Source organism: Hyla sarda, chromosome 10, assembly GCF_029499605.1.
Source record: "Hyla sarda isolate aHylSar1 chromosome 10, aHylSar1.hap1, whole genome shotgun sequence".
Lineage (NCBI taxonomy): Eukaryota > Metazoa > Chordata > Amphibia > Anura > Hylidae > Hyla > Hyla sarda.
This window is the reverse complement of record NC_079198.1, coordinates 120,651,105-120,677,172: the sequence shown is the minus strand read 5'-3', so window position 1 is coordinate 120,677,172 and position 26,068 is coordinate 120,651,105. Positions and strand designations below refer to the sequence as shown.

General features: G+C 43.0%; 1 protein-coding gene across 1 annotated transcript; it reads right to left on the bottom strand.

Moving 5' to 3' along the window:
* Window positions 1–26,068, bottom strand: CTNNBIP1 (catenin beta interacting protein 1). The gene is made up of 4 exons (XM_056543547.1): window positions 26,016–26,068; window positions 22,522–22,634; window positions 22,302–22,392; window positions 1–1,431 (listed from the first exon to the last, which is right to left on the bottom strand). The coding sequence occupies exons 2-4, from the start codon at window positions 22,615–22,617 to the stop codon at window positions 1,373–1,375; spliced, it is 246 nt and encodes an 81-aa protein (XP_056399522.1). The 5' UTR covers window positions 22,618–22,634; window positions 26,016–26,068; the 3' UTR covers window positions 1–1,372.

Here is a 26,068-nt window from a genome sequence, read left to right as displayed (position 1 = left end):
TTTAGGAACTGTCCAGAGCAGCATATGTTTGCTATGGGGATTTTCTCCTACTCTGGACAGTTCCTAAAATGGACAGAGATGGCAGCAAAGAGCACTGTGGTCATGGTGTCAGCAGAGAGCTCTGTGTTCCAAAAAGAAAATGATTTCCTCTGTAGTATTCAGCAGCTAATAAGTACTGGAAGGATGAACATTTTTTTTTATAGAAGTAATTTACAAATCTGTAACTTTCTGGCACCAGTTGATTAAAAAAAACTTTTTCCACCGGAGTACCCCTTTAACAGACACAGTCTCGCGAGATCCTGCCATAAGAGCGTGTAATGCAGGGAAGTTATTCACTCCCCCTGGCCCAGATAAGCCCCCCATGCCTCCAGTGCATCATAATTATGCATGCCCGGTTTCAGGAATTAGACGGGTATAAGAAGACCCCATAACTCTAGAATGGCTTGTGATAAGCCCCGTAAGGAATGGAGGAGGCACATTTTGCCAGACAGCTTACTCCATTTGAGATTACTGCAGGCTCCCGGTGACAGATTGCTCTGGGCAACACGACCTGTATGGCACAAGATGATGTATATTCATATACAAACTACAATATACAAACAAAAAAAGAACAAAAACAATAAAATGAAGCAGCCAACGCCCCTCTTTTCAGACCGCACATCTCTGGCTTCCGATCAAATAAAAAAGGTTTTAAAAACTATGAACTCGTTCTGCAATTTTTTTTGTGCTTCTAAAAGTAAAAATAAATCAAGACAGAAGCCCCGAAATCACGCCCTCCCCTCCCCCACACTGGTAATAAATACTGCAAAAGCTTACTTCTTTCAAGTCAAAAAAGAAAAAAAAAAGAAAAACACAGTGTAACAGCCAAAGCGCTGACATCATCAATAAAATAAAAATTAAAAAAAATTACAATATGAACCTAAAAGTCTGTAAAAAGCATATCCGATGGAGAGCACAGACCTCACCGGCTGCCATCAAAAACCGCGCTTCCGGTCTCGCTACTGCTGGATATCAGTCGGGGGGGGAGTGCGGCTTGAATTTGTCTCATCTCGGAAACAGGAGTGATGACAAAACTCAACATAAAAAAAGTTACGGGCAAAATAAAACACGCTTCTGCTGGCAAAAAAGGAGTCCGCTCTCCGGTAGACAGGCCGCCGGGTTGTCTTGGTCGGTTTGTGGAAATACAGAAGTCAGCAGCCATTGGGGAGAGTCTCGAGAGTGGAAGGATGAAATTAAAAATCACATTAGAAATTTGGGGAGACTCTAAAAACAAGAGGAGAGAGGGAGGAGGAAGAGGAGGAATCCGAGGGATCTCCGGGCACCTCCGCTTCTCCCATCTGTGCTCTGGGATTTGGTAAGGGCCGCGCTGCGGTTACTGCCGCCGATCTTCTGCCTCTGACCTGGAGAACGCCATCACCACATCTTCAGCGCCTGCAAGAAAGAGGAGAAAAAGGTAAGAACAGGAGGCAGACGTGTCTTCAGGGATAGGCAAGATCTGGGCGCTTATCTGAGCGCGAGGATTGATTGACATATTGTTATATATCTGTAACACGAAGGCAACGGCATCATCTGTATCACATCTGTATTACTGTACAATAAATATTAATGCAGGGAAATAAACTACAGTGATCCCTCAACTTACAATGGCCCCAACATACAATGTTTTTTTTTTCTGGACCATTGTAACTTGAAACCAGACTCAACATACAATGTACAGACAGTCCAGATGTGTGAAACCTGTCAATGGCCGGAAGAACCGACCAATCAGAATGGGCATTCACTGGTAAAAACCCCTGTATTACTGAAGTGCATGCACTGACTGGTGTCTGGTAGCGCCCCCTACAGTACAGGGAGGTATTACATGTTCTGTACTCCTGTGCTCCTTTGGACACCAGGTGAGGACGGCTCCATGTTACTTTTTTTAGGACACTGCGTACTGTACAGGACCCTGAAGAAGCTCCTGTCCTCTACATAGAACATCATTTCCCAAGCAGGGTGCCCCCAGCTGTTGCAAAACTACAACTCCCATTATGCCCAGACAGCCTTTGGCTGTCCGGGCATGCTGGTAGTTGTAGTTTTGCAACAGCTGGAGGTTCCCTGCTTGGGAAACACTGACATAGACAGTGATTACAGCTCCCAGCAGATCTTTATTACTTTTATATGTAAGGATTTGCTTTATCTATATTCGTTATCTACTTATTTTTCTTTTAATTTTCACTTTTTCCTATTTTTGGATGACATTTTGGTGCCTTTAGAACCAATTACCAGGTTTCCATAGAGTTCTGGTCTCAACATACAATGGTCGTCCCGGAAATGATTAATATTGTAACTTGAGGGACCACTGTATACTGAAAAATAGATGTAATACAGATGGACTTTTATTTTAATCCCGCTCTATAGACAAGTCCAACAAATAAAACTTTACTGCAGTGTTTACTAACTAGGGTACCTCCAGCTGTTGCAAAACTACAACTCCCAGCATGCCCGGACAGCCTTCGGCTGTCCGGGCATGCTGGGAGTTGTAGTTTTGCAACAGCTGGAGGCACCCTGGTTGGGAAACACTGCTCTAAATAGTCTCAAGGGCTTTGTGTCCTATTTCACCTCACAATACAAAGAGAACAGATAAATGGAATGACACGTTGATATTTTTTGACACGCTGATATCCACTACATTAGTATTTATGCCACAGTGGGTGCAGACTATGTCGGCGCCATACGGATAACACATAACGTGGGGGACTTGTACTTGAATTGTAGATATCTGCACCACCTGCTGGGGTAATACACACAGCAGGACACGGTCCATATGTCTGAGCGACATCACAGTAAGCTGGCACCCACACAATACGCCAATTAAGCTGCCCGGTCACAACCACCTTCAGCGCCAGTGAAGCTAAACCCACATCATACCGAAAAGAGCGGCACGGCCGCGAATCAGGGGCCACGTGTGCACTGACAGCCATGGAGAAGTGCCAAGAACCTGCGCTTTAATAATCCCCCCCCCTCCCCATCATGACAATCCTACTGGGAGCTGCTTCCCTTACCAGCAGAGCGAGGAGACCGCTCTCCAGTTACCATGGCGACGGGACGGATAAGCCGCGAAGGGCACGAAAAAGCTGCAGGTTGACGTTCGGATACCTAATGAGGACGGCACAGTACGGAGCGGCGTCCAGGATCCACGCGTCTCCTGCAGAAAGTGACCCTGAGGATCGGGGAGCGAAGAGTGGGACGTCTGCAGGAACGTTACCGTGACCTCCGCCAACGATTGACGCATTCCTTCCTTTTATGTTGTTATGTATTTCTATTAAAGCTAAGGGGGAAAAAAAAAGAAAAAGAACTGCCTTCCCATAACACGCTCGCTTATAGGATGCCTCGTCATCTTACCACCATTCGGTGTCCTTCTATAAGGTCATGTGGTGCAGTAAACCCCAATCTGAGGGTGGCCTATACACAAGCTCATCCAGAGCCTCCTTGTTCATGAATATGAAGCCAGAATGGTTCCGACACAGACAGTGAAGTAGGACCTCCTTAAGGGTCGTCTATTCACACGTACGGATGCAGATTTGATGCGCAGGATTTTCTGCTGAAGATTTCAGTGTAAACCGAACACAACTTGAAATCCTGCACAGAATACTGTACGTGTGAATAGACCCTAAAGGGGTACTCCGGTGGAAAAAAAATTTTTTTCATATCAACTTGTGCAAGAAAGTTATACAGATTTGTAAACTACTTCTATTTCAAAATCTTAATCCTTCCAGTACTTATCAGCTGCTGTATGCTCCAGAGGAAGTTGTGTAGTTCTTTCCACAGTCTGACCACAGTGCTCTCTGCTGACACCTCTGTCCGTGTCCGGAACTGTCCAGAGCAGGAGCAAATCCCCATAGCAATCATATGCTGCCCTGGACAGTTCCTGACACGGACAGAGGTGTCAGCAGAGAGCACTGTGGTCATAAAAAAAAATCTAAACAGAAAAGAACTTCCTGTGAAGCATACAGCAGCTGATAAGTACTGGAAGAATTAAGATTTTTAAATAGAAGTAATTTACAAATCTGTTTCCTCTTTCTGGCACTAGTTGATTTAAAAACAATGTCTTCCACTGGAGTACCGCTTTAAGCTCGTAAGGGCCATTTCACACTATGTGTTTTCCAAGCGGAATCCAGTGCAGCAGCCACCCATTGTTTTCAATAGAATTCTGTTGCAGTATTCACACTGTGGAATTTCCTCTGAGGATGTTCTGCCGTAGAAGTTCCTTATCTCAGAATCCGCCAAAAGAATCAACATGTTCATTCTTTCAGAACAATCCGCACGGAAATTAATTGCAATCTATAGAGGCACATTTCCGAGCGGTCCTAGCCCTAGCTTGTTCTGCCAGCACCTGCTGCTCACGGATTCTCCATCCGGAGTTTTTCCGGGTGAAGATTCTGTATTGTGAATAGTCCCTAACTATGCAGATTTTTTCCAGATCAGAGCAGTTTTTCCGCCCCTCTAATCGGTTTCTATTTTAAAATTGTAATTTATTCATTTCCCCCCCCTGATTTTTGTACATTAAATGTGGGCTGCCATCTTGCTGAGCTGTTTTAAAGGGGTACTCGTCAGACCAGTGTTTCCCAACCAGGGTGCCTCCAGCTGTTGCAAAACTACAACTCCCAGCATGCCTGGACAGCCAACGGCTGTCCAGGCATGCTGGTAGTTGTAGTTTTGCAACAGCTGGAGGCACCCTGGTTGGGAAACACTTCATCAGACAATTATCACCTATCCACAGGATTGTGGGTCCGACCGCTGGGACCCCCAGTGATCTCCTGTACAGGCCACAGCTACTTACTCGCCTTCAGTGCGCTCGGCCCTCACCCTCAGAGTCCAGCACAAGTGATGGGAAGCAGTAATAGCTGGAAATTGGCTGAGCGGGCTGTCACTCGCAATCAGACTGATAAGTTCAATTACCCGGAGTATCCCTTTTAAAAGGGTACTCCGATGTTCTCTGTTTTATCTGTTATGTGATTTTATGCCTGAAGAGGCATTTTACTATGTAACTTTTGCCTTTTGTACTGCTATCATTATTCTTTTCAATAAAAGATTCTTGGTTTGACTGTTAAAAGGGTACTCCGGTGGAAAACTATTTTTTTTTTTTTTTTAAATCAACTGATTTCAGAAAGTTAAAACAGATTTGGAAATTACTTCTATTAAAAAAAAAAATCTTAATCCTTCCAGTACTTATTAGCTGCTGAATACTACAGAGGAAATTCTTTTCTTTTTGGAACACAGAGCTCTCTGCTGACATCTCTGTCCATTTTAGGAACTGTCCAGAATAGGAGAAAATCACCATAGCAAACATATCCTGCTCTGGACAGTTCCTAAAATGAACAGGAGATGTCAGCAGAGAGCACTGTGCTCGTGATGTCAGCAGAGAGCTCTGTGTTCCAAAAAGAAAAGAATTTCCACTGTAGTTTTCAGCAGCTAATAAGTACTGGAAGGATTAAGATTTTTTTTTTTAATAGAAGTAATTTACAAATCTGTTTAACTTTCTGGCACCAGTTGATTTAAAAAAAAAAAAAATTTGAAGTTTTCCACCGGAGTACCCCTTTAACATCATTTAGTGATCTGTTTATCACCAAGCCCCATGGACATAGGCAACAATATTGTAAGAAAAAAAACAAAACAAACAGTATAAGGGTAGAGTCAAACATAGCGCATCTGCAGCGTATAGAAAACGTTACTGCCGGTCCAAGTGCGCCTCCTGCTGTGCCTGTGCGTCCTGCTCGCAGCAGAAATTTGTGGCTACGAGCAGACACAGAGGAAGCTGCGAATCGCATGCACACATGTGCAGTGTAAGTGTACTCCAGGCATCGTGGCAGCTGAGGGAGCGGCTGCAATTTCTGGGGAGCTGCACTACTTGCAGCTTCCTGTGTGTCTGCTCATAGCGGTGGATTGCTGCTGCTAGCAGGACACCGAGGCAGAACAGTTGGATGCACATTCTAGGGACGGGCAGTAGCTCCTCCACAGCATCAAATACGCTGCAGATGCGCCATGTGTGACCGTACTCAAAGATTTGTTTTTGATTTAAGAAATAGGTAATTTTCTAATTATAAGGTTCTGTATCATCAAAAAGTGACCTAATGTTTAAACCAAGTTTAACATATTTTTAAAGAATTTACAGGCGATTTGTTTTTTTAAATTTTCCATTTTACTATCTATAAAATTGTTTTCCGACCAGTGTGCCTCCAGCTGTTGCAAAACTGCAACTTCCAGCATGCCCGGACAGCCAAACACTGACTGTGAAACACCGATCTATGTTATAAAATAAAAAATATAACATCTTGTTTTTATTCTGGCCACTAGGCTTAAAACTAAGCTTTGACTTCTTGTCCTGCCTGTAATGATAAGGAGGAGGCAGCTGGAAAGTGATCAGTACAGGATTACGGCAAAAGATGATACCAGAAGATAAAAGACAATAGGAACTCAGCCTCCCCCCTCCCCTGTAAAGTGACCTCAACACTGGTCCTGTTGTAAAGCATGTCACTAAATGCTGTTAAAAAACAGCTCAGGCAAGATGTCTGCCCCCCATAATAATGTAGAAAAAAAATAAAAAATAAATCAGAAAATCATTTCTTTTTTGTTTTTAAATCCGTAACACGAAGTGTAATTTGCAGCGCAATTCTCATACAACACGCCCGTGGCGAGATACAAGGAAGTCGTAATTTGCAGTTATTTGCCTTTTCTTAAAAACCTTAGTAGATTATTGATCTTCAAGCTTTCCAGCTGTTGCAAAACTACAACTCCCAGTACTGCTGGATAGCCTATGGCCGTCTGGGCATTCTGGGGCTTGTAGTTCTGCAAGAGGTGGAAAGCCACTATTTGGGGATTGCCAAGGGAAAGAATTCCTTTCTTTTTTGCTTTATGTTACAATTCTGCTTTGGCTTTCAAAGCTGCCCGTGTGAATGCAGTCTAACCTGTCCGCCCCTACTTTATAATACCGACAGCCCATGCGTTGTAGCAGTGGTAGTGACAGGGATGACCCTTATTTTGATTACTGAGATATAAATATATGAAATAGACATATATGCTACTATGCTGTAGAAAAACCATTTTCCTTATAACCCATATATCAGCTTGCTATTTGCTTGCAACTAAGATGGAGACCATGGGATGACGGCATGGGATGATGTCAGAAGACAAAATGTTTGAAGATGATACAGATTGTATAGAAGGACAAAGATCTGGGATTTTCCAGTATGAGAGCGGGAGAGCCACATAAGTGAACTTTGGCCAAGAAAGAAATAGATGCTTAAATATGCTAATATACACAGACACAAAGCTCCAATAACCAATCAAAATAGAACATGATGATTTTGACGTGATAACTAACCTCCCTTTTTTGTCAAATGTAAAAACTAATGCGCTTCCGTATAATAAACAGAACTCTCTCTCTCTGAGAACTCTGAGTTTTCTTGCAGAGAAAGAGTTTTATACCAACATTTTGTCCGGTGTATATTTCTTTATACTGAATATGAAGAGGTGCGAGCGGCACTGCGGGTATATTGGATCGGTGAAAACAGGGTGCTACTGGATGTTAGCAAAATATTTCCATATAAACAGTTGATAGAAGATCAAGGAAAAATCGGCACTCACCAGAACTTCATTTCTTTGTGCTTTATTGCAGATAAAATACTTACATAAATAGGAAGGGAGACATACAGTGGGGGGGATTCAGGGCGACAAAGCTCCGTTTTGTACAAGAAATTTACTTCCTCCGACCAGAGGAAGTACATTTCTTGTACGAAACGGAGCTTTGTCGCCCTGAATCCCCCCACTGTATGTCTCCCTTCCTATTTATGTGAGTATTTTATCTGCAATAAAGCACAAATAAATGAAGTTCTGGTGAGTGCCGATTTTCCCTTGATCTTCTATCAACTGTATATTTGTTTATGTCGACACTTGGCAGTATACAGCAGCAGTCACACACACATTTTAAGGCCTAAACAGCAGCCATCCTGCGCTTGACAGTAGTAGTAAAAGTAGTCGTGTGGGATTAAACACATGCATGATATATATTACTACTAAAATACAGAAAGCTGTGTAGGTGCCGTATATACAGAGACCATGCCGATACTGGAGAAGGGCTATGTGAGTGATAGGTCCTCCTACACAGCAGACACCTACATCAGTGCCGTCATCTGCTCGTTCGGTGGTGGAGGGGGAAAAAAAATTAGCTTATTTTAAATTTTACACATTTTTATCCAATGTGACTGTTTATAACATCTGAGCTGATCAGAACCTAGAAAAGATTTCAAACTAATGATATGGGGTTCTTTTTGATCAAGGAAAAAAAATATACGTTTTTTCTGGTCCAATGTTTTTTATTTTCTTGTTTTGCACTGGAAACTACTATGCATGAAGCAGGTTTGTTTTTGTCTAAAAGAAGAGAGTTCTACAAATGACAGTTTTGGTACAAATAAGACTTAAGGATATGGATATATGTCTAATCTGAGCCAGTAGAGCTGGAATCAAGCCTATCCCCCTATTCATAGGGTGTCGGAGGCTCATGATGTCACGGCCACGCCTCCTCAATGCAAGTCAATGGGAGGAGGCGTGATGATACCACGCCCCCTCCCATAGACTTGCATTGAGGGGGCGTGGTCGTGACGTCACAAGCGGGGTGGGACCGTGACATCACATCTGCTCGGCTCTCTATAGGGTAAAGCCTCAAATCAGAAGCAACCTGCATTTACTGCACTGTCCTCTAGAAGTTGCAAAACCACAACTCCCAGCATCTCTGACAACCAGCTCTAGAACTTCGTTTCAGTTGCTCCTGGGCTAGTGGGTGTAGACTAGCTGCTATGATGTCTACATACACTGCACACACACAACAGGTGAACCTTCTGCCCTGTATCTCCATAATATACTCTCAGGAGCAGCAGCAGAATGGAAGACACGATAGGGCAGTATATGCCCTGTGGTGAGATATAAACTCTTACTAGAGCTTTTATCAACTTTTCTCTGTTTTCAGTGCCTTAAAGGGGTACTCCGGTGGGAAAAAAAATTTTTTAAATCAACTGGTGCCAGAAAGTTAAACAGATCTGTAAATTCCTTCTACCGGTATTAAAAAAATCTTAATCCTTCCAGTACTTATTAGCTGCTGAATACTACAGAAGAAATTATTTTCTTTTTGGAACACAGAGATCTCTGCTGACATCACGACCACAGTGCTCTCTGCTGACATCTCTGTCTATTTTAAGCACGGTCCAGAGTAGGAAAGGTTTTTTATGGGGATTTTCTCCTACTCCTGACAGTTCTTAAAATGGACAGAGATGTCAGCAGAGAGCACTGTGCTCATGATGTCACCAGAGAGCTCGGTGTTTCAAAAAGAAAAGAATTTCCTCTGTAGTATTCAGCAGCTAATAAGTATTAGAAGGATTAAGATTTTTTAATAGAAGTAATTTACAAATCTGTTTAGCTTTCTGGCACCAGTTGACTTAAAAAAATAAATAATAAAGTTTTCCACCGGAGTACCCCTTTAACCTCTCCCCTTCCCCTCTTTTAAGGCTTCTATGGGCAGCTGTAATCTGATCTCTCAGTGAGCGGATCCATTTGTTCCTTCAGAGTGAAAGTTTCTTACATTTGCTTGAATTATGGATTTCTCCACTTTGTTGAACATGTAGTGTCTACTTAAGCTGGTAATAGACACAAAGCTGACGTTTTCCCAAACTCTACAATAACCAAGCATTTTGTTTTGACTGAATAAGCATGGCTCTTCTATGGAGGCAAGAGAAAAGTGGCTGCCAGACACTTAGGCCCGATGATCTCAGTACATACAAATATTAAAAAGGACTGATATCTGTGTAGGTAAATGATATCTACATCAGCTGATCAGTGTTTTCCCAAGTTTTTAATACAGGTTTTAGTATGTTGTATTGATATAAAAAAAAAAAAAAATATTATATATATATATATATATATATATATATATATATATATATATATATATATATATAAATATATATGTACAACAATGGATTGCCGCTCACCACACCCGCAGCTGCTCCTAAGTCCGTGCTGCGGACACGCCGGTACCGCCTCCGGCTCACACAATTAGCAGCAAAGAAGATAGTCCGGCACAGAACTGTAGTATGCAGGTAAAAACTCAGAACTTTATTTCAGCATAACGCAGTACACAGAAGCCTCTATATACACATACATATACACACACACACACACATATATATATAATTTAAAACATTATTTTTCCACTATTTATCATTTTTGTATGCCATCACCTTTGTTAATATATCAGGTCTGAAATAAAATAGACGGAAAAAGATAGATCTATAGCACACGCCAGCAATATGTAATTGATAACCGTATGTCTACTGGCGCCCCCTTGAGTTTGGATGTGGTAGACAAGGCCCAATACATAGACGTGAGGCAGTGATCAGATCAAGGAGGATTATGAATAAGGGGTAAAGCCTGACATAAAAATCCCTTCGAGCAATCTAATCCTATTATATACTTATAGGTCATCCTTGGGCATACTGTGACTATGTGACGTCTTATCCTCAGGCTGGCAGATGCATGCTGGGACATGTGGTTCCAGAGCAGCCAAAGAGATGACTGTAAGCAGAATATCTTGTGATGGAGGACAGTACCGTGTAGGCTACTTTTGCCTTAGTGGACATATATCCCAACCAGGGAGGCGGCTCCCACAGAGCTCTATAAACACTGTACATTGGAAACCAGATAAAACCAATTACAATTCTGTGACATTATACCTCCTGTCCTGTAGGGGGAGAGAGATACTTATACAGTTACTCCAAAGCCCAAAGGGGTACTCCACTGTAAAACTTTGTATTTTTTATATCAACTGGTGCCAGAAAGTTAAACAGATTTGTAAATTACTTCTATTAAAAAAAAGATTAATCCTTCCAGTACCTATCAGCTGCTGAATATTCCACAGGAAGTTTTCTTTTTGAATTTCCTTTCTGCTGGACCACAGTGCTCTCAGCTGACACCTCTGTCCATTTCAGGAACTGTCCAGAGTAGAAGCAAACCCCCATAGCAAACCTATCCTGCTCCGGACAGTTCCTAAAATGGACAGAGGTGTCAGCAGAGAGCATTGTGGACAGAAAGAAAAGGAAATTCAAAAAGAAAATAATTTCCTTTGTAGTATTCAGAAGCTAATAAGTACTGGAAGGATTAAGATTTTTTAATAGAAGTAATTTACAAATCTGTTTAACTTTCTGGAGCCAGTTGATTAGGAGATGGCTACATGGGGACTTTTGTTATAAGGATTGTGAATGTTAGATCTATGTTGTAGGTTGCACGTGACTGGCACCAGATAATCCAATGCAAGTCACTTACAATTCTATAGGCCTAAGGGTGCGTTCACACTGCGGAATCTCTGCTCGCTGAATTCCGCGAGCGGAGATTCTGCCTGGAGGCGGCCGCCGATGATGCTTCGGCGCTAGGGCCGCGGGACACTGAGCAGTCACCATTGACAGCTATGCGGAATCCGTGCAAAGAATGAACATGTTCTTTCTTTGCGCGGAACCATTTCCACGGCGGAATTATCCGCCGCTGACATTCCGCAGTGTGAACGGGTCTCGCAGAGACCCATTCACACTAATGTTAAGTTCACACCGGGGAGTTCCGCTCGTGGAATTCCGTAGTGTGAACGTACCCTATGGGAAAGAGCCAAGCACCATACTACTTTTTATCAGGTCCATGAAAGAGTTATAAGGGGTGGCAGTGCACATCCCTGACAGCGGCTTTATTATAATAGGGGGACATGTGACTTATGTTCTTGTGGTCGATGGGGCCCCAACGATCTGCTCCCCCCCCCCCCCTCCAATCAGATATTCCTTATCTATTATGCAAATAGACAATCCCCGTTAACTGGACTTTGACTCCCTGCTGAACATAGGTCTTAGTAATGTGTCACACAGAGCAGAAATGACAATATGACTAAGCTGCAGTCTAAACATTTATACTGCTGCTTAGTAACAGAGGACAGGCTGGTGGGCGACTTCTTTAAAGGGGTAATCCAGGAAAAAAAACTTTTTAATATATATATATATATATATATATATATATAAGTCAACTGGCTCTAGAAAGTTAAACAGATTTGTAAATTACTCCTATTAAAACATCTTAATCCTTTCAGTACTTATGAACTGCTGAAGTTGAGTTGTTCTTTTCTGTCTAAGTGCTCTCTGATGACACCTGTCTCGGGAACTGTCCAGAGTAGAAGCAAATCCCCATAGCAAACCTCTTCTACTGTGTGCAGTTTCCGAGACAAAGATGTCAGCAGAGAACACTGTTTCCAGACAGATAAGAACAACTCAACTTCAGTAGCTGATAATTATTGGAAGGGTTAAGATTTTTTTAATAGAAGTAATTTAAAAATCTGTTTAGCTTTCTGGAGCCAGTTGGTATATAAAAAAAAAAAAAAAAAAATAAGAAGTTTTTTCCTGGAATACCCCTTTAACATAAGGGAAATATTTTCTGCTTTAAAAAATGCTTTTGTAAGCCGGTTTCCCGGGTTCTGCTTACGTGCGATTTATTTATCAAGGTCGTGCGACTATTTGATAAATAGGTCGCATGTAAGCAAAAGTAAGTTAAAATAAAATGGTCATATAAAAACCAAACGTTTAAAGGAGTACTCCACCCCTGGCATCTTATCCCCTATCCAAAGGATAGGGGGATAAGATGTCAGATCGCCGCGGTCCCACTGCTGGGGACCCAGGGGATCGCCGTTGCGGCACCCCGCCATCATTACTGCACAGAGCGAGTTCGCTCTGTGTGTAATGACGGGCGATACAGGGGCTGGAGCAGCGTGACGTCATGGCTCCGCCCCTCATGACATCACGGCTCGTCCCCTTAATGCAAGTCTATGGCAGGGGGCGTGACGACCGCAACGCCCCTCTCCCACAGACTTGTATTGACGGGGGCGGGCTGTGAGGTCACGAGGGGCGGAGCCGTGACGCAACGATGATCCGGCCCCTGTATTGCCCGTCATTACGTGCAGAGCGATCTCGCTCTGTGCAGTAATGATAGCGGGGTGCTGCAGCAGCGATCCCCAGGGGCCCCAGCAGCGGGACCCCGGCGATCTGACATCTTATCCCCTATCCTTTGGATAGGGGATAAGATGTCTAGGGGTGGAGTACCCCTTTAAATAGAATGATAAATCTCCTTCCATATCTTTAGTGAGTTTGTTCCTAAATGTGCATCTAATAGGGTCATATGGGGATAAGAAATGGTCCTCTCTCTTCTGCACCCCAGCGCTCCACTACCACCCTCTTCTTGTCTCAAAACGATACCTTACGAATATAGTTCAGAGAAATGGATAGGGCAGAAGTAAAGCTGCGGGGAGCCTTTTCTGCTGCCCAGACAACCACATTATAGTGCATGAACATCTATCAATTTTATTTTTCGTTTTTGTCTTGCACATTTTTGTCTTGCACATTTTTGTCTTGCACATTTTTGTCTTGCACATTTTTGTCTTGCACATTTTTGTCTTGCACTTAGGAAGTTTCAGGTTGCACTATGTTGTTGGCATTCGCCTTTTAGACATCCTGGTTGTAAAGCCAAGTTGGTGTTTTCTCGAGGCTGCCCTCACTCTCTCTATTCTTGTCTAGTCTTAGTTTTTCTATGTGCAAGTGGCAATTTCTGTGAGAAAATGCAGCACAAACTATATACCCTATAATGTGTGAAGAACACAACCTACCTGACCATTGGCTGGGAAGAAGCGAGCAATAGAAATACAGGCTGTAAATCAGACTATTGCCGCAGCTGGGACAGGACTGCGCCAAACTGTACTGTGTCAGCACAGTAATCCATTTATATACACGCCTGTCTGGTAGAAAACACACACACACAAATGGTGCATATAATCTATCCATTCATGAACATGTTGAAGCCACTATGGCAGTGGTCTCTAACTGTGGCCCTCCAGAGGTTTCAAAACTTCAACTCCCAGCATGCCCGGACAGCCAACGGCTGTCCGGGCATGCTGGGAGTTGAAGTTTTGAAACCTCTGGAGGGCCACAGTTAGAGACCACTGGACTATGGAGATTATACAAGCACATTGACCAGGGTTATTTTTTATCATACATGACAAGTGACTACATCAGGACACTACATGGACGGCACTATTTGCAGGTAATTACAACGTGTCGGAAGGAATCAGCCTTTCCTGGATAATTGTGGCGTCTTAATTAAACTCTTCACAGCAGATTTCACAGGCGCAGTCATGCAAATCCCAGACATCCGCTAATCTCACTGTGTACAGTCCGGCCCCTCTCAGTCTTATATTAAATTCAAGGCTATGATAACAACCAAAAATAATTAACACAATCTGCTCCCCTCGGATAGGAAGCGCTCAGCGCAAGAGTCAATAAGACATCAGCATCGACTGCACACGTTCTGCGGAGACGCTCGGTCACCTGATCACAGCAGAGCAGGCGAGGAGATCTATCATGAGGCTGCAGAGGCTGTCACGTATGTCGGCAGTCTATAGTTTCGCTCTATAAAACATTAAAATTCATCTTCCTGCAGGAACTTGCATAGTGGTGTCAGCAGAAAACACAAGAAACATCCCTAAAGCGAGATGACAAAGACGATGAGTGATCTTCTGCCTGATGGCTGGAGGGTGTTGTAGTGACACCTAGTGGTCAGAATGGGGAGGCACAACATATATATATATAGAAATAACTGCAGCATTAGGCACTTTACATAAGATTAAAAGGGGTATTCCAATGGAATTTATTTATTTTTTAAATGAGCTGGTGCCAGAAAGTAAAACAGATTTGTAAATTACTTCTATTAAAAAATCATTACCCTTCCAGTACTTATCAGCAGCTGTATGCTACAGAGGAAATTCTTTTCTTTTTGAATTTCTTTTTTGTCTTGTCCACAGTGCTCTCTGCTGACACCTGATGCCCGTATCAGGAACTGTCTAGAGGAGGAGAAAATCCCCATAGGAAACCTATGCTGCTCTGGACAGTTCCTGACACGGACAGAGGTGTCAGCAGAGAGCACTGTGGACAAGACAAAAATAAATAAATTCAAAAAGCAAAGAATTTCCTCTATAGCATACAGCTGCTAAGTAGTACTGGAAGGATAAAGATTTTTTTTTTAATAGAAGTAATTTACAAATCTGTTTAACTTTCTGGCACCAGTTCAAAAGTTTTCCACCGGAGTACCCCTTTAATACAGAGGCAAGTTTGTGTCCGTTTTATGGATGGGCCAAGTGCAGTTGTTAGAGACCCAAAGAAAGTGCTAGAGACCCAAAGAAAGTGTCAAAGTGATCTATGATACGTTTGTGCAAGAGTCATATAACACACACATATATATATATATATATATATATATATATATATATATATATATATATATATATATATATATATACATACATATATATACACACATACACACACACATATATACATACACATATATATATATATATATACACACACACATATATATATATATACACATATTTATATATATATATACACACACACACATATTAGGGATCGACCGATAGTTTTTTTTGGGCCGATACCGATAATCTGTGGAGGTTAGGGCCGATAGCCGATAACTTATACCGATATTCCGGTATAAGTTATCGGCTATTTATCCCCTCGCGACACCGCTGCAGATCATTGATTTAAAGCGGGCGCTTTAAATCAATGCACTGCAGTGGCTTTTGCTGTGCCATAGGCCGCCGCCGCCGCTTCTCTCCCCCTACCTTTCAGGGTGGTCCGGGCCATCCATCCATCCTTCCTGTAGTGTCCGGCGGCATTCCGGGTGGAGGGTGAACCGGTCCGGGCTGTCCTTCTCCGGGGTCCTCTTCTCCACTCCGGGCAGGCTCCGGCCTAGACGCCGCTGCGCAGTGACGCCCGTGCGCAGCGACGCACCTGACGTCACGGTGTAGCGGCGTCTATGCAGTGTACTAGGCCGGAGCCTTCCCGGAGCGGAGAAGAGGACCCCGGAGAAGGAGGACATCCCGGACCGGTTCACCCTCCACCCGGAATGCCGCCGGACACCACACGAAGGATGGATGGCCCGGACCACCCCCATTACGGGTAAGTTTAATTTTTTTTATTGACTCGGAGGGTGGGGGAGGTGCCAGACCGGTATAGCGGTATGGGCAAAAATCCATACCGGTATACCGCCCAGCACTACGGTGGGGGGTGCGACGCGGTCGCGGTGCGGCGGGGGGGATGGGCGGTCGCGGTGCGGGCGGGGCATTATCGGCAAGGTAATTGCCGATACCGATAATGCCCAAAATCGTGATTATCGGCCGGTAATATCGGCCATACCGCTAATCGGTCGATCCCTAATACATATATATATATATATATATATATATATATATATATATATACACACATACATACATATACACACACGTATTAATGTTTATAAATAAACCAATTCATTTGAAATCTTCAGCTGCGGCTTTTTCTGTAGATCCACAGCAATTCAGATTCAAATACCACAACAGATGCAGATTTATTGTAGATTCTGGAAAATCTGCAATAAATCTTCAACATGAACAGACATTCTGCAGATTTCAAGAGTACCTGTCATGATCTTGTTAAATGTTATAATCCTCCCAGGTCACTGCCCCCATCATGATAAACCACCCCCTGCCTTTAATTTTTATTATTTTAGTTTTCTATCGTAATATCGCTCTGTATTTTCTGCTCAGTTTTAGTCATATTCACAGACTTACATGATCTGAAGCCATACAGGGGAGAATTTCCTCCCTCACTCTGCTACACATAGCCCAGAAAAGCAGTTCAGTGTGAGAAGAGCTATGATTGGCTAAGGCTGCACAACACCATCTCACAGCACTCCAGACTGCATTTATTGATTTTGGACTTTAAAGTCAAAGTCTGCACAAAAGATGAGGAAAAAGGTGTTCTGGACAAGTAGGGAGACACCTAGTGGCAGCTTTTTTATAACACAAAAACATAGAAAACTTCATTTTTTTTTTTTTTAAACAAAACATTAGAAAGATTTTTTTTATTTACCATAAGGAGTGCAATAGCAAAAATTAGTTTTAATGAGAGTGCACATTTAAATAATGCTACTTTTTGAAGATACTTTGTAGAGATAAAGGCTGTCCGGGCATGCTGGGAGATGTAGTTTTGCAACATCTGAATGAACGCAGGTTAGGAAACACTGGCTTAATTTATGTGCCATTCATAGGATACATCGCCTCATATGCTGATATTATCCTACATATATGTTATATACACTTCATAACAGGACTACGGGGGAGATTTAGTAAAACCTGCCCAGAGGAAAAGTTGCTGAGTTGCCCATAGCAACCAATCAGATCGCTTCTTTCATTTTTCACAGGCATTTTCAAAAATAAAAGAAGCGATCTGATTGGTTGCTATGGGCAACTGGTCAAATTTTTCTCTGGACAGGTTTTGAATATATCCCCGATAGCAACACATCTTGTGCGGGGAAAAAATTAAAAAATAAAATAATAATTAAAATAAATAATAATAATTAAAATAAATAAATAATAATAAAATAAATAATAAAATAAAATTATTTAATAAATAATAAATACAATTAATAAATCATAAATAAATTATTAATAATAAAATAACAATAAAAGCAATGAGAAACCAAATTCCACCTGGATTTTGAATTTGAAATTCCACTGGTCAGCCAGTGACCGACTGGGGTCATTTGCCACAAGTCTTATGCCGTGTCCCCAAGAGGATTGGTGGCGGGGGTCGTCTAAGGTCATACTGAATGGACAGATGGACAAAATTACGACTGCAATTCTCTCCCTTCGTCTGCTCACGAACTGGATGATGCTCATTACAGTAGAGGGAGGGTGGGGCGCTCCATATTCTTTCTAGAACATTGGTCTCCAAACTATGGACATCCATGTGTTGCAAAACTACAACTCCCAGCTGTCCGGGCATGCTGGGAGTTGTAGTTTTGCAACATATGGATGTCCACAGTTTGGAGACTTAAAGGGGTACTCTGCCCCAAGACATCTTATCCTTTGGATAGGGGAAAAGATGTCTGGGGGGTCCTGCCGCTGGGGACCCCCACAATCTCTCCTGCAGCACCCCCTGTCATCTGGTGTCATCAGCTCTGTGCCTGATGAATGGCGATGCAGGGGCCGGAGGATCGTGACATCAGCCATGGCCCACATGACGTCCCACCCCGTCCCCTCAATGCAAGTCTATGGGAGGGGCATGATGACCTTGCATTGAGGGGACGGGGCGTGACTGTGACATCGCAATCCTTTGGCCCCTGCATCGCCAGCCATCAGGCAAGGAGACCAATTTTTTTATAGAATTTACAAATCTGTTTAACTTTCTGGCACCAGTTGATTTAAAAAAAAAAAAAAAAAAAGTTTTCCACCGGAGTACCCCTTTAAGGTCTAGAATACTAGAATATAGAAACCCATTAACGCTTTAAAAATGAAGCCTCTACGGGATATCGGACATCACTTTATGGCAAATGTCCATAAGAATGACAGACGGCGCCACTAACAAGAACACAAACCACAATACTCTATGCCCATTTAAGGGTGCGTTCACACAGCCGTCTGTCCTCGTTTTTTTAATCCCCGTTTCGGTTCCGTTCTTGCAGGCTGTAAACGGATTATAAACGTTTTTTTTTTTTTTTAAATCCCATTCATGTCAATGGAAATTTTCTTTACCAATCCGTTTTCATCCGTCGGCACTCATTTCCGTTTTTTTGACGGCAGAAAAAAAAAACGGCACATACAGAATTTTTTTCTTCAGTCAAAAAAAAAAAAAAACACAGAAGAAAATAACTGATACAGTAAATTTAACATTGAAGTCTATGGAAAACAGATTAGCCTTTAACGTCATCCGTTTGCATCCGTTTTTTTCAATCCGTTTACTTCTGAGCATGCTCAGAACAAAAAAAATTATTTTTTTTGTTTATTAACTGAACAATAACTGATCCAAACTGATTACATCCGTTACTGTTTTTTTAAGTCCGTTTTTACTTTTGAAGGGAGAAGAACGGGACAGGTTTAGACGGCCGTGTGAACGCAGCCTAAATCAGTGTCTAATTTTACTTATGTAGAAGTGCACACAAGGTAGAGTTCAAGGAAAGCCATTTGATGTACGTTTTCTTTTTATGTAGTTTAACCAGACAGTGGATGAAAAGACTCTATAAAATGACCCGTTTCATACAGATATTTTCACAACGGGGGATCCTCACTGCAAAGAGACTGGAGAATTGATCTCTTGCATCTGAAGAACTGAAAAGATTTTCAAATGAGACTGGATCCGGGTAAAGATCAAGTGCAGGGGGAAAAAAAATTCTAGATTAAAAGGGGTTATCCAGGAAAAAAAATTTTTTTATATATCAACTGGCTCCAGAAAGTTAAACAGATTTGTAAATTACTTCTATTAAAAAATCTTAATCCTTTCAGTACTTATGAGCTTCTGAAGTTAAGGTTGTTTTTTTCTGTCTAAGTCCTCTCTGATGACACGTGTCTCGGGAAATGCCCAGTTTAGACGCAAATCCCCATAGCAAACCTCTTCTAAACTGGGCGGTTCTCGAGACATGTGTCATCAGAGAGCACTAAGGCTATGTTTCCACTTTTCTGGCAGTTTTTGGAATACTGCCACTACCGTTTTTGAGCCAAAGACAGAAGTGTATTCAAAAGGAGTGGGAAATATAAAGGAAGAACTTATACTTCTCCTCCCTTATGGATCCACTTCTGACTTTGGCTCAAAAAATGCAGTGACCGCTTTCCAAAAACTGCCAGTAAAAAACCAAGTGGAAACTTAGCCTTAGACAGAGAAGAACAACCTTAACTTCAGAAGCTCATAAGTACTGAAAGGATTAAGATTTTTTAATAGAAGTAATTTACGAATATGTTTAACTTTCTGGAGGCAGTTGATCTATAAAAACCTTTTTTCCTGGATAACCCCTTTAACTCCTGATCATCATACAACGGTGCTGGAAGCATGGCGGAGATCACTCCACGGAGTCGATTATTGAATTATTGATGATCTATTAGAACCTACAGCAGTCAGCCTGGACAGTTACCCCTTGCCTAAAGTGTCATGTGACCTCATGTTCTGCACAGTCAAGGCCCAGACTCCATAGATCAGTGATGTGTCCTGTGGTATCACCAGAAGACCCTGTAATTGTGAGAAGTTCCCTCCATGGATCAGATTTGGTTCTCCAGCAGATCCTACAGAAGATGGATCGCATGGAGATCTGGGAGTTTAGACACAGGGTTACCCCCTTAAAGGGGTATTCCAGTGAAAAACAATGTTTTCATATCAACTGGCTCCAGAAAGAAAACAGATTTGTAAATTACTTCTATTAAAAAAATCTTATTCCTTCCAGTACTTACCAGCTGCTGAGTTCTTTTCTGTCTGACCACAGTGCTCTCTGCTGACACCTTGTTTGTCTGTATCAGGAACTGTCCAGAGTAGGAGCAAATCCCTATAGCAAACCTGTGGTCAGAGAGCACTGTGGTCAGACAGAAAATAACTCAGCAGCTGATAAGTACTGGAAGGAATAAGATTTTTTTTAATAGGTAATTTACAAATCTGTTTAACTTTCTGGAGCCAGGGGTACTCTGGTGGATAACAAATGTTTTCAAATCGAATGGTTCAAATCTGTCTGTCTCAGGAACTGTCCAGGGTAGGAGCAAATCCCCCCCATAGCAAACCTTTCCTGCTCTGGACAGTTCCTGAGACAGACAGAGGTGTCAGCAGAGAGCACTGTGGTCAAACAGAAAAGAACAACTCAACTTCCGCACGGAAAATCTTCCACAGCCTGTGGGCGCGGGCGCAATATGCCGGCACTAGGACCGCACTTGAATGCGCTGTCTCATAGTTGGCAAGAAGTCCGCAGAAAGAATGGACAGGTTAATTTATTTTTTATTTTTTTGCGGGCACTGAAATTCCGCCAAGTGTACAGCGCAGCAGAATCCCACTGAATACAATGGGACTCTGCTGCTGCGGAATCTTCGTGCAGAATTTTAGGCTCGGTTCCCATTACATTTGGAGCCTACGATGGAGGTATAATCCATTAGGGGTGTGAATCGCCAAGAATTTGGCGATTCGATTCGAATCGCGATACCGTCTAGGTGACGATACATCGCGATATATCCCGATACATTGCCCACCTGGGAGCATTCACAGATCCCAATAGACGCCGCTGTCAGCTTTGACAGCGGCGATCTAGTACTCCGGTGCACACTTTTCTCATGTTATCCCGTCCGGGCTGCAAAATAAAATAAAACGCACTTTATCTTACCTGCCAACGAGCCCGCGGAGCTCCGGTACAGGTGTTGGGTCCCCGGGCTGTATTCTTCTTACTTCCTGTTAGTCCGGCACGTCACATGGAGCTTCAGCCTATCACCAGCGGAGGCGGGACATCGCTGCGGCTGGTGATAGGCTGAAGCTCCATGTGACGTGCCGGACTAACAGGAAGTAAGAAGAATACAGCCCGGGGACCGAACACCTGTACCGGAGTGTACCGGAGCTCCGGGGGCTCGTTGGCAGGTAAGATAAAGTGCGTTTTATTTTGCAGCCTGGATAGGATAAAATGAGAAAAGTGCGCACCGGATACTCCTTTAATAGCCAGCCGCGGCGATTGCCGCATGCTGGCTATTAGCGGCGGCCCCCGGCTACTGAAATCAGCCGGGGGTCGCATAGTACGGAGTGGGCACGAGTCGGAGCCCGCTCCATAGCCGTGTCAGATCCGGCCTGCCCGGCTCCACAAATGTGGAACTTTTATCTCCTGATGCCCGGGACATGACATGCTGTTCCAGGCGTCCGCAGATAAAAATTCCACATCCCTAAAAGAATCGATTCAAAAATATTTTGAATCGATTCTGTATCGGCAAATGAAAAATCGCGATTATAGCGAGAATCGATTTTTTCTTACATCCCTATAATCCATAGTATCTCCCTATTTACCTCCACTGGATGACTAATGTATTGCATTTCCATACTGCAAAATAATTTTTTTTTATACCTACATATACCTGACGATTGCAAAAATAAAAAGACGAATGGAGGGGCCTGAATGGTATCTTCTGGAGCGGTGCTTTCCAACCAGGATGCCTCCAGCTGTTGCAAAACTACAACTCCCAGCATGCCCGGACAGCCAAAGGCTGTCCGGGCATGCTGGGAGTTGTAGTTTTGCAACAGCTGGAGTCACCCTGGTTGGGAAACACTACTATGGAATAAGACTCCATAAAATAAATAATGCAAGTCTAGAACTCTTCCTACCACAAAATATTGTAATGCACGTACCTTGATCAATCGAATGTTGAGGCAGCTGACTAAGCTGGCTATTGACCACTCCGGCGTATGTCCGCAGGAATGCCTCTTCACTGGGCGTCAACTAGGTGAAGAAATTAAGGGTTAAAATAAAATCAACAAAACACAACTCATTTATCTGAATACAGATCTGTAAGTAAATACACTATCTATAGCCAACAGTGATACTGCCATTGTAGGAAACAATACTTACATTAGAGCCCATCTTCCGCAGCATGAGTAAGACCCGCACCTTCTGCTGAACATACATCTCTTCCGGACTCTTCCCGGGGGCCCCCTCACGGTTCATACCCCCTGCCCTGCTACCTGAAAGAACCAGAAATAAAAGCTGTGACCTATTACGATAGGACAAACAAAATTACATTTATGAGTAATTGTCCCAACTATGGTGACGACAAGAGAAGGAGAATTGTGAATTTCTTCGGTTACAGAGCCTGCTATCACCTCTAGGTGGCAGTGTTCTTATGTCTAATACTCACACACACTAAATGGGTCTGCAAAGACAAGAATAGTGTTTCCCAACCAGTGTGGCTCCAGCTGTTGCAAAACTACAACTCCCAGCATGCCCGACAGCCAAAGTCTGCCAGGGCATGCTGGGAGTTTTAGTTTTGCAAAAGCTTGAGGCACCCTGGATGGCAAACACTGACCTAACATCTTCAGGTTCTGCTCTGAAGATATCCTGAAAGGGGTAAATGCTGCTCAGCGTTTGGAACAAACAGTTCCGAACGCTGGGACCGCCGCCGGGAGCTCGTGACGTCATAGCCCCCTCCCCATCACACCCCCTCGATGCAAGTCTATGGGAGGGGGCGTCACTCCCCCTCCCATAGACTTGCATTGAGGGGTCGGGGTGTGAGGTCATGAGTGGGTGTGGCTATGACGTAATGAGCTCCCGGCTCCAGTGTTCGGAACTGTTGCAAACGCTGAGCAGCTGAGTACCCCTGTAAGTCCTTCCCACTGAAACAATTTTTTACATTTTTTTTGTGGGGGGGCGGCAGAGTTGTTTTTTTAAATGGAAACTCCACAAACAATTTTGAGATAGTCAGGACTTTTTTTTTTTTACTTTGATTGCTTGGTATTTTTTTTATATTTATATTTTTAGTCCCCCTACCGGACCTGAACAATACACTGCAACACTACTGCACTGCAGTGTTGTGCTCTAACCACTGTAATAGTAGACATTGGCTTCAGAATGCTAAATAAACTTTAAAGGGGTACTCCGGCCCCAAGACATCTTATCTTCTATCCAAAGGATATGGGATAAGATGTCTGATCACAGGGGCACCGCCGCTGGGGACCCCCGCAATCTAGCATGCAGCACCCACCTGTAAGTACTTCCGGAAGCGCCGGAGGCCCTCAGTCTCATGCCTCCGTCCCCGTGTGAAGTCACGCTCCGCCCCCTCAATGCAAGTCTATGGGAGGGGGCGTGACTGTCCCGTGGTCGTAACACTTCACACTCTGAGCCTCCAGCGCTGCGGAGAGCTCACAAAGGTGGGTGCGGAATGAAAGATTGTGGGGGTCCCCAGCGGCAGGACCCCCGCGAACAGACCTCTTATCCCCTATCCTTTGGATAAGGGATAAGATGTCTTGGGGCCGGATTACGCCTTTAATGAACATTACTTTTCTTTTCTGTATCACGCACAATAAGAGTGTATTCACCCATGCACATTGGATCTGCAGTTGTAAAATTCGCAGTTGGGGATTTTACAAAGCAGTCAAAAATGACATAAGAATTACCTTTTAACCCCTTAAGGACTCAGGGTTTTTCCACTTTAGTTTTTTCCTCCTTACCTTTTAAAAATCATAACCCTTTCAATTTTCCACCAAAAAATCCATATTATGGCTTATTTTTTGCGTCACCAATTCTACTTTGCAGTGACATTAGTCATTTTACCCAAAAATTCACGACGAAACGGAAAAAAAATCATTGTGCGATAAAATCGAAGAAAAAACGCCATTTTGTAACTTTTGGGGGCTTCCGTTTCTATGCAGTGCATATTTTGGTAAAATTGACACCTTATTATTCTGTAGGTCCATACGGTTAAAATTATCCCCTACTTATATAGGTTTGATTTTGTCGCAATTCTGGAAAAAATCATAACTACATGCAGGAAAATGTATACGTTTAAAAATGTCATCTTCTGACCCCTATAACTTTTTAATTTTTCCATACAGGGCGGTATGAGGGCTAATTTTTTGAGCCGTGATGTGAAGTTTTTATCGGTATGATTTTTGTTTTGATCGGACTTTTTGATCACTTTTATTCATTTTTTAATGGTATAAAAAGTGACCAAAATACGCTTTTTTGGACTTTGGAATTTTTTTGCGCGTACGCCATTGACCGTGCGGTTTAATTAATTATATATTTTTAGAGTTCGTACATTTACGCACGCGGCGATACCACATATGTTTATTTTTATTTACACGGTTTTATTTTTTTTATGGGAAAAGGGGGGTGATTCAAACTTTTATTAGGGAAGGGGTTAAATGACCTTTATTAACACTTTTTTTGCAGTGTTATAGGTTCCATAGGGACCTATAACACTGCACACACTGATCTCTTATACTGATCATTGCTATCCCATAGGGACCTATAACATTGCACACACTGATCTTCTATGCTGATCACTGGTGAGTATTAACACGCCTGTGATCAGTGTTATCGGCGCTTGACTGCTCCTGCCTGAATCTCAGACACGGAGCAGTCATTCGCCGATCGGACACTGAGGAGGCATGTAAGGGCCCTCCCGGTGTCCTGCAAGCTGTTCGGGACGCCGCGATTTCACCGCAGCGGTCCCGAACAGCCCGACTGACTAGCCGGGATACTTTCACTTTCGCTTTAGAAGCGGCGGTCAGCTTTGACCGCCGCTTCTAAAGGGTTAATACCACACATCGCCGCGATCGGCGATGTGTGGTATTAGCCGCGGGTCCCGTCCGTTGATGAGAGCCGGGACCGACGCGATTTGATGGGCTTCATATCGCGGGAGCCGGCGCAGGACATAAATATACGTCCTGCGTCGTTAAAGGGTTAAAATCAGATTTTGAATACTGTGTGTGTGTGTGTGTGTGTAAAAACAGGGTTCTGTTCAGACTTACATTATACAGCCCATATTTGATGCACAGGATTTGTAGCTGCAGATTTGATGCTGTGTTCAGTCATTTGATTACATTGAAATCCTCAGCATAACATCTGCAGCTTCAAATATGCCCAAATACTGTATGTGTGAATACACCCTGAGGGTTGGGTCACACAAGCCGTATTTTGCTGCCTATTTTCTGCAGCTGATTTTGCTGCCTATTGACCTTCAATGGGAAAGTTAAACAGATTATTAAATGACTTCTATTAAAAAAATCTTAATCCTTTCAGTACTTATCAGCTGCTGTATGCTCCAGAGGAAGTTTCTTTCCTGCCTGACCGCAGTGCTCTCTGCTGACACCTCTGTCCATGTCAGGAACTGTCCAGAGCAGGAGAAGTTTGCTATGAGGTTTCAGCAGAGAGTATTGTGGTCAGACAGAAAATAAATTCAAAAAGAAAGGAACTTCCTGTGGAGCATACAGAAGCTAATAAGTACTGGAAGGATTATAATTTTTAAATAGAAGTAATTTACAAATCTGTTTAACTTTCTGGCACCAGTTGATTTTTTTTTTTAAATGTCAGTTGCTTTGTATGATGTAGATGTGCACATTTACCTCTTGCTGTAGGATCTTCTAGGTGCAGCCAGTAGGATGGAATGGAGGGGACC

Coding starts and splice junctions, on each gene's coding strand:
- CTNNBIP1 (XM_056543547.1), bottom strand. CDS start 22,617: ATGAACCGTGAGGGGGCCCCCGGGAAGAGTCCGGAAGAGATGTATGTT. Junction 22,393..22,521: donor TGCGGAAGATGGGCTCTAAT/GTAAGTATTGTT, acceptor TTCTTCACCTAG/TTGACGCCCAGTGAAGAGGC. Junction 1,432..22,301: donor TCAACATTCGATTGATCAAG/GTACGTGCATTA, acceptor TCTTTCTTGCAG/GCGCTGAAGATGTGGTGATG.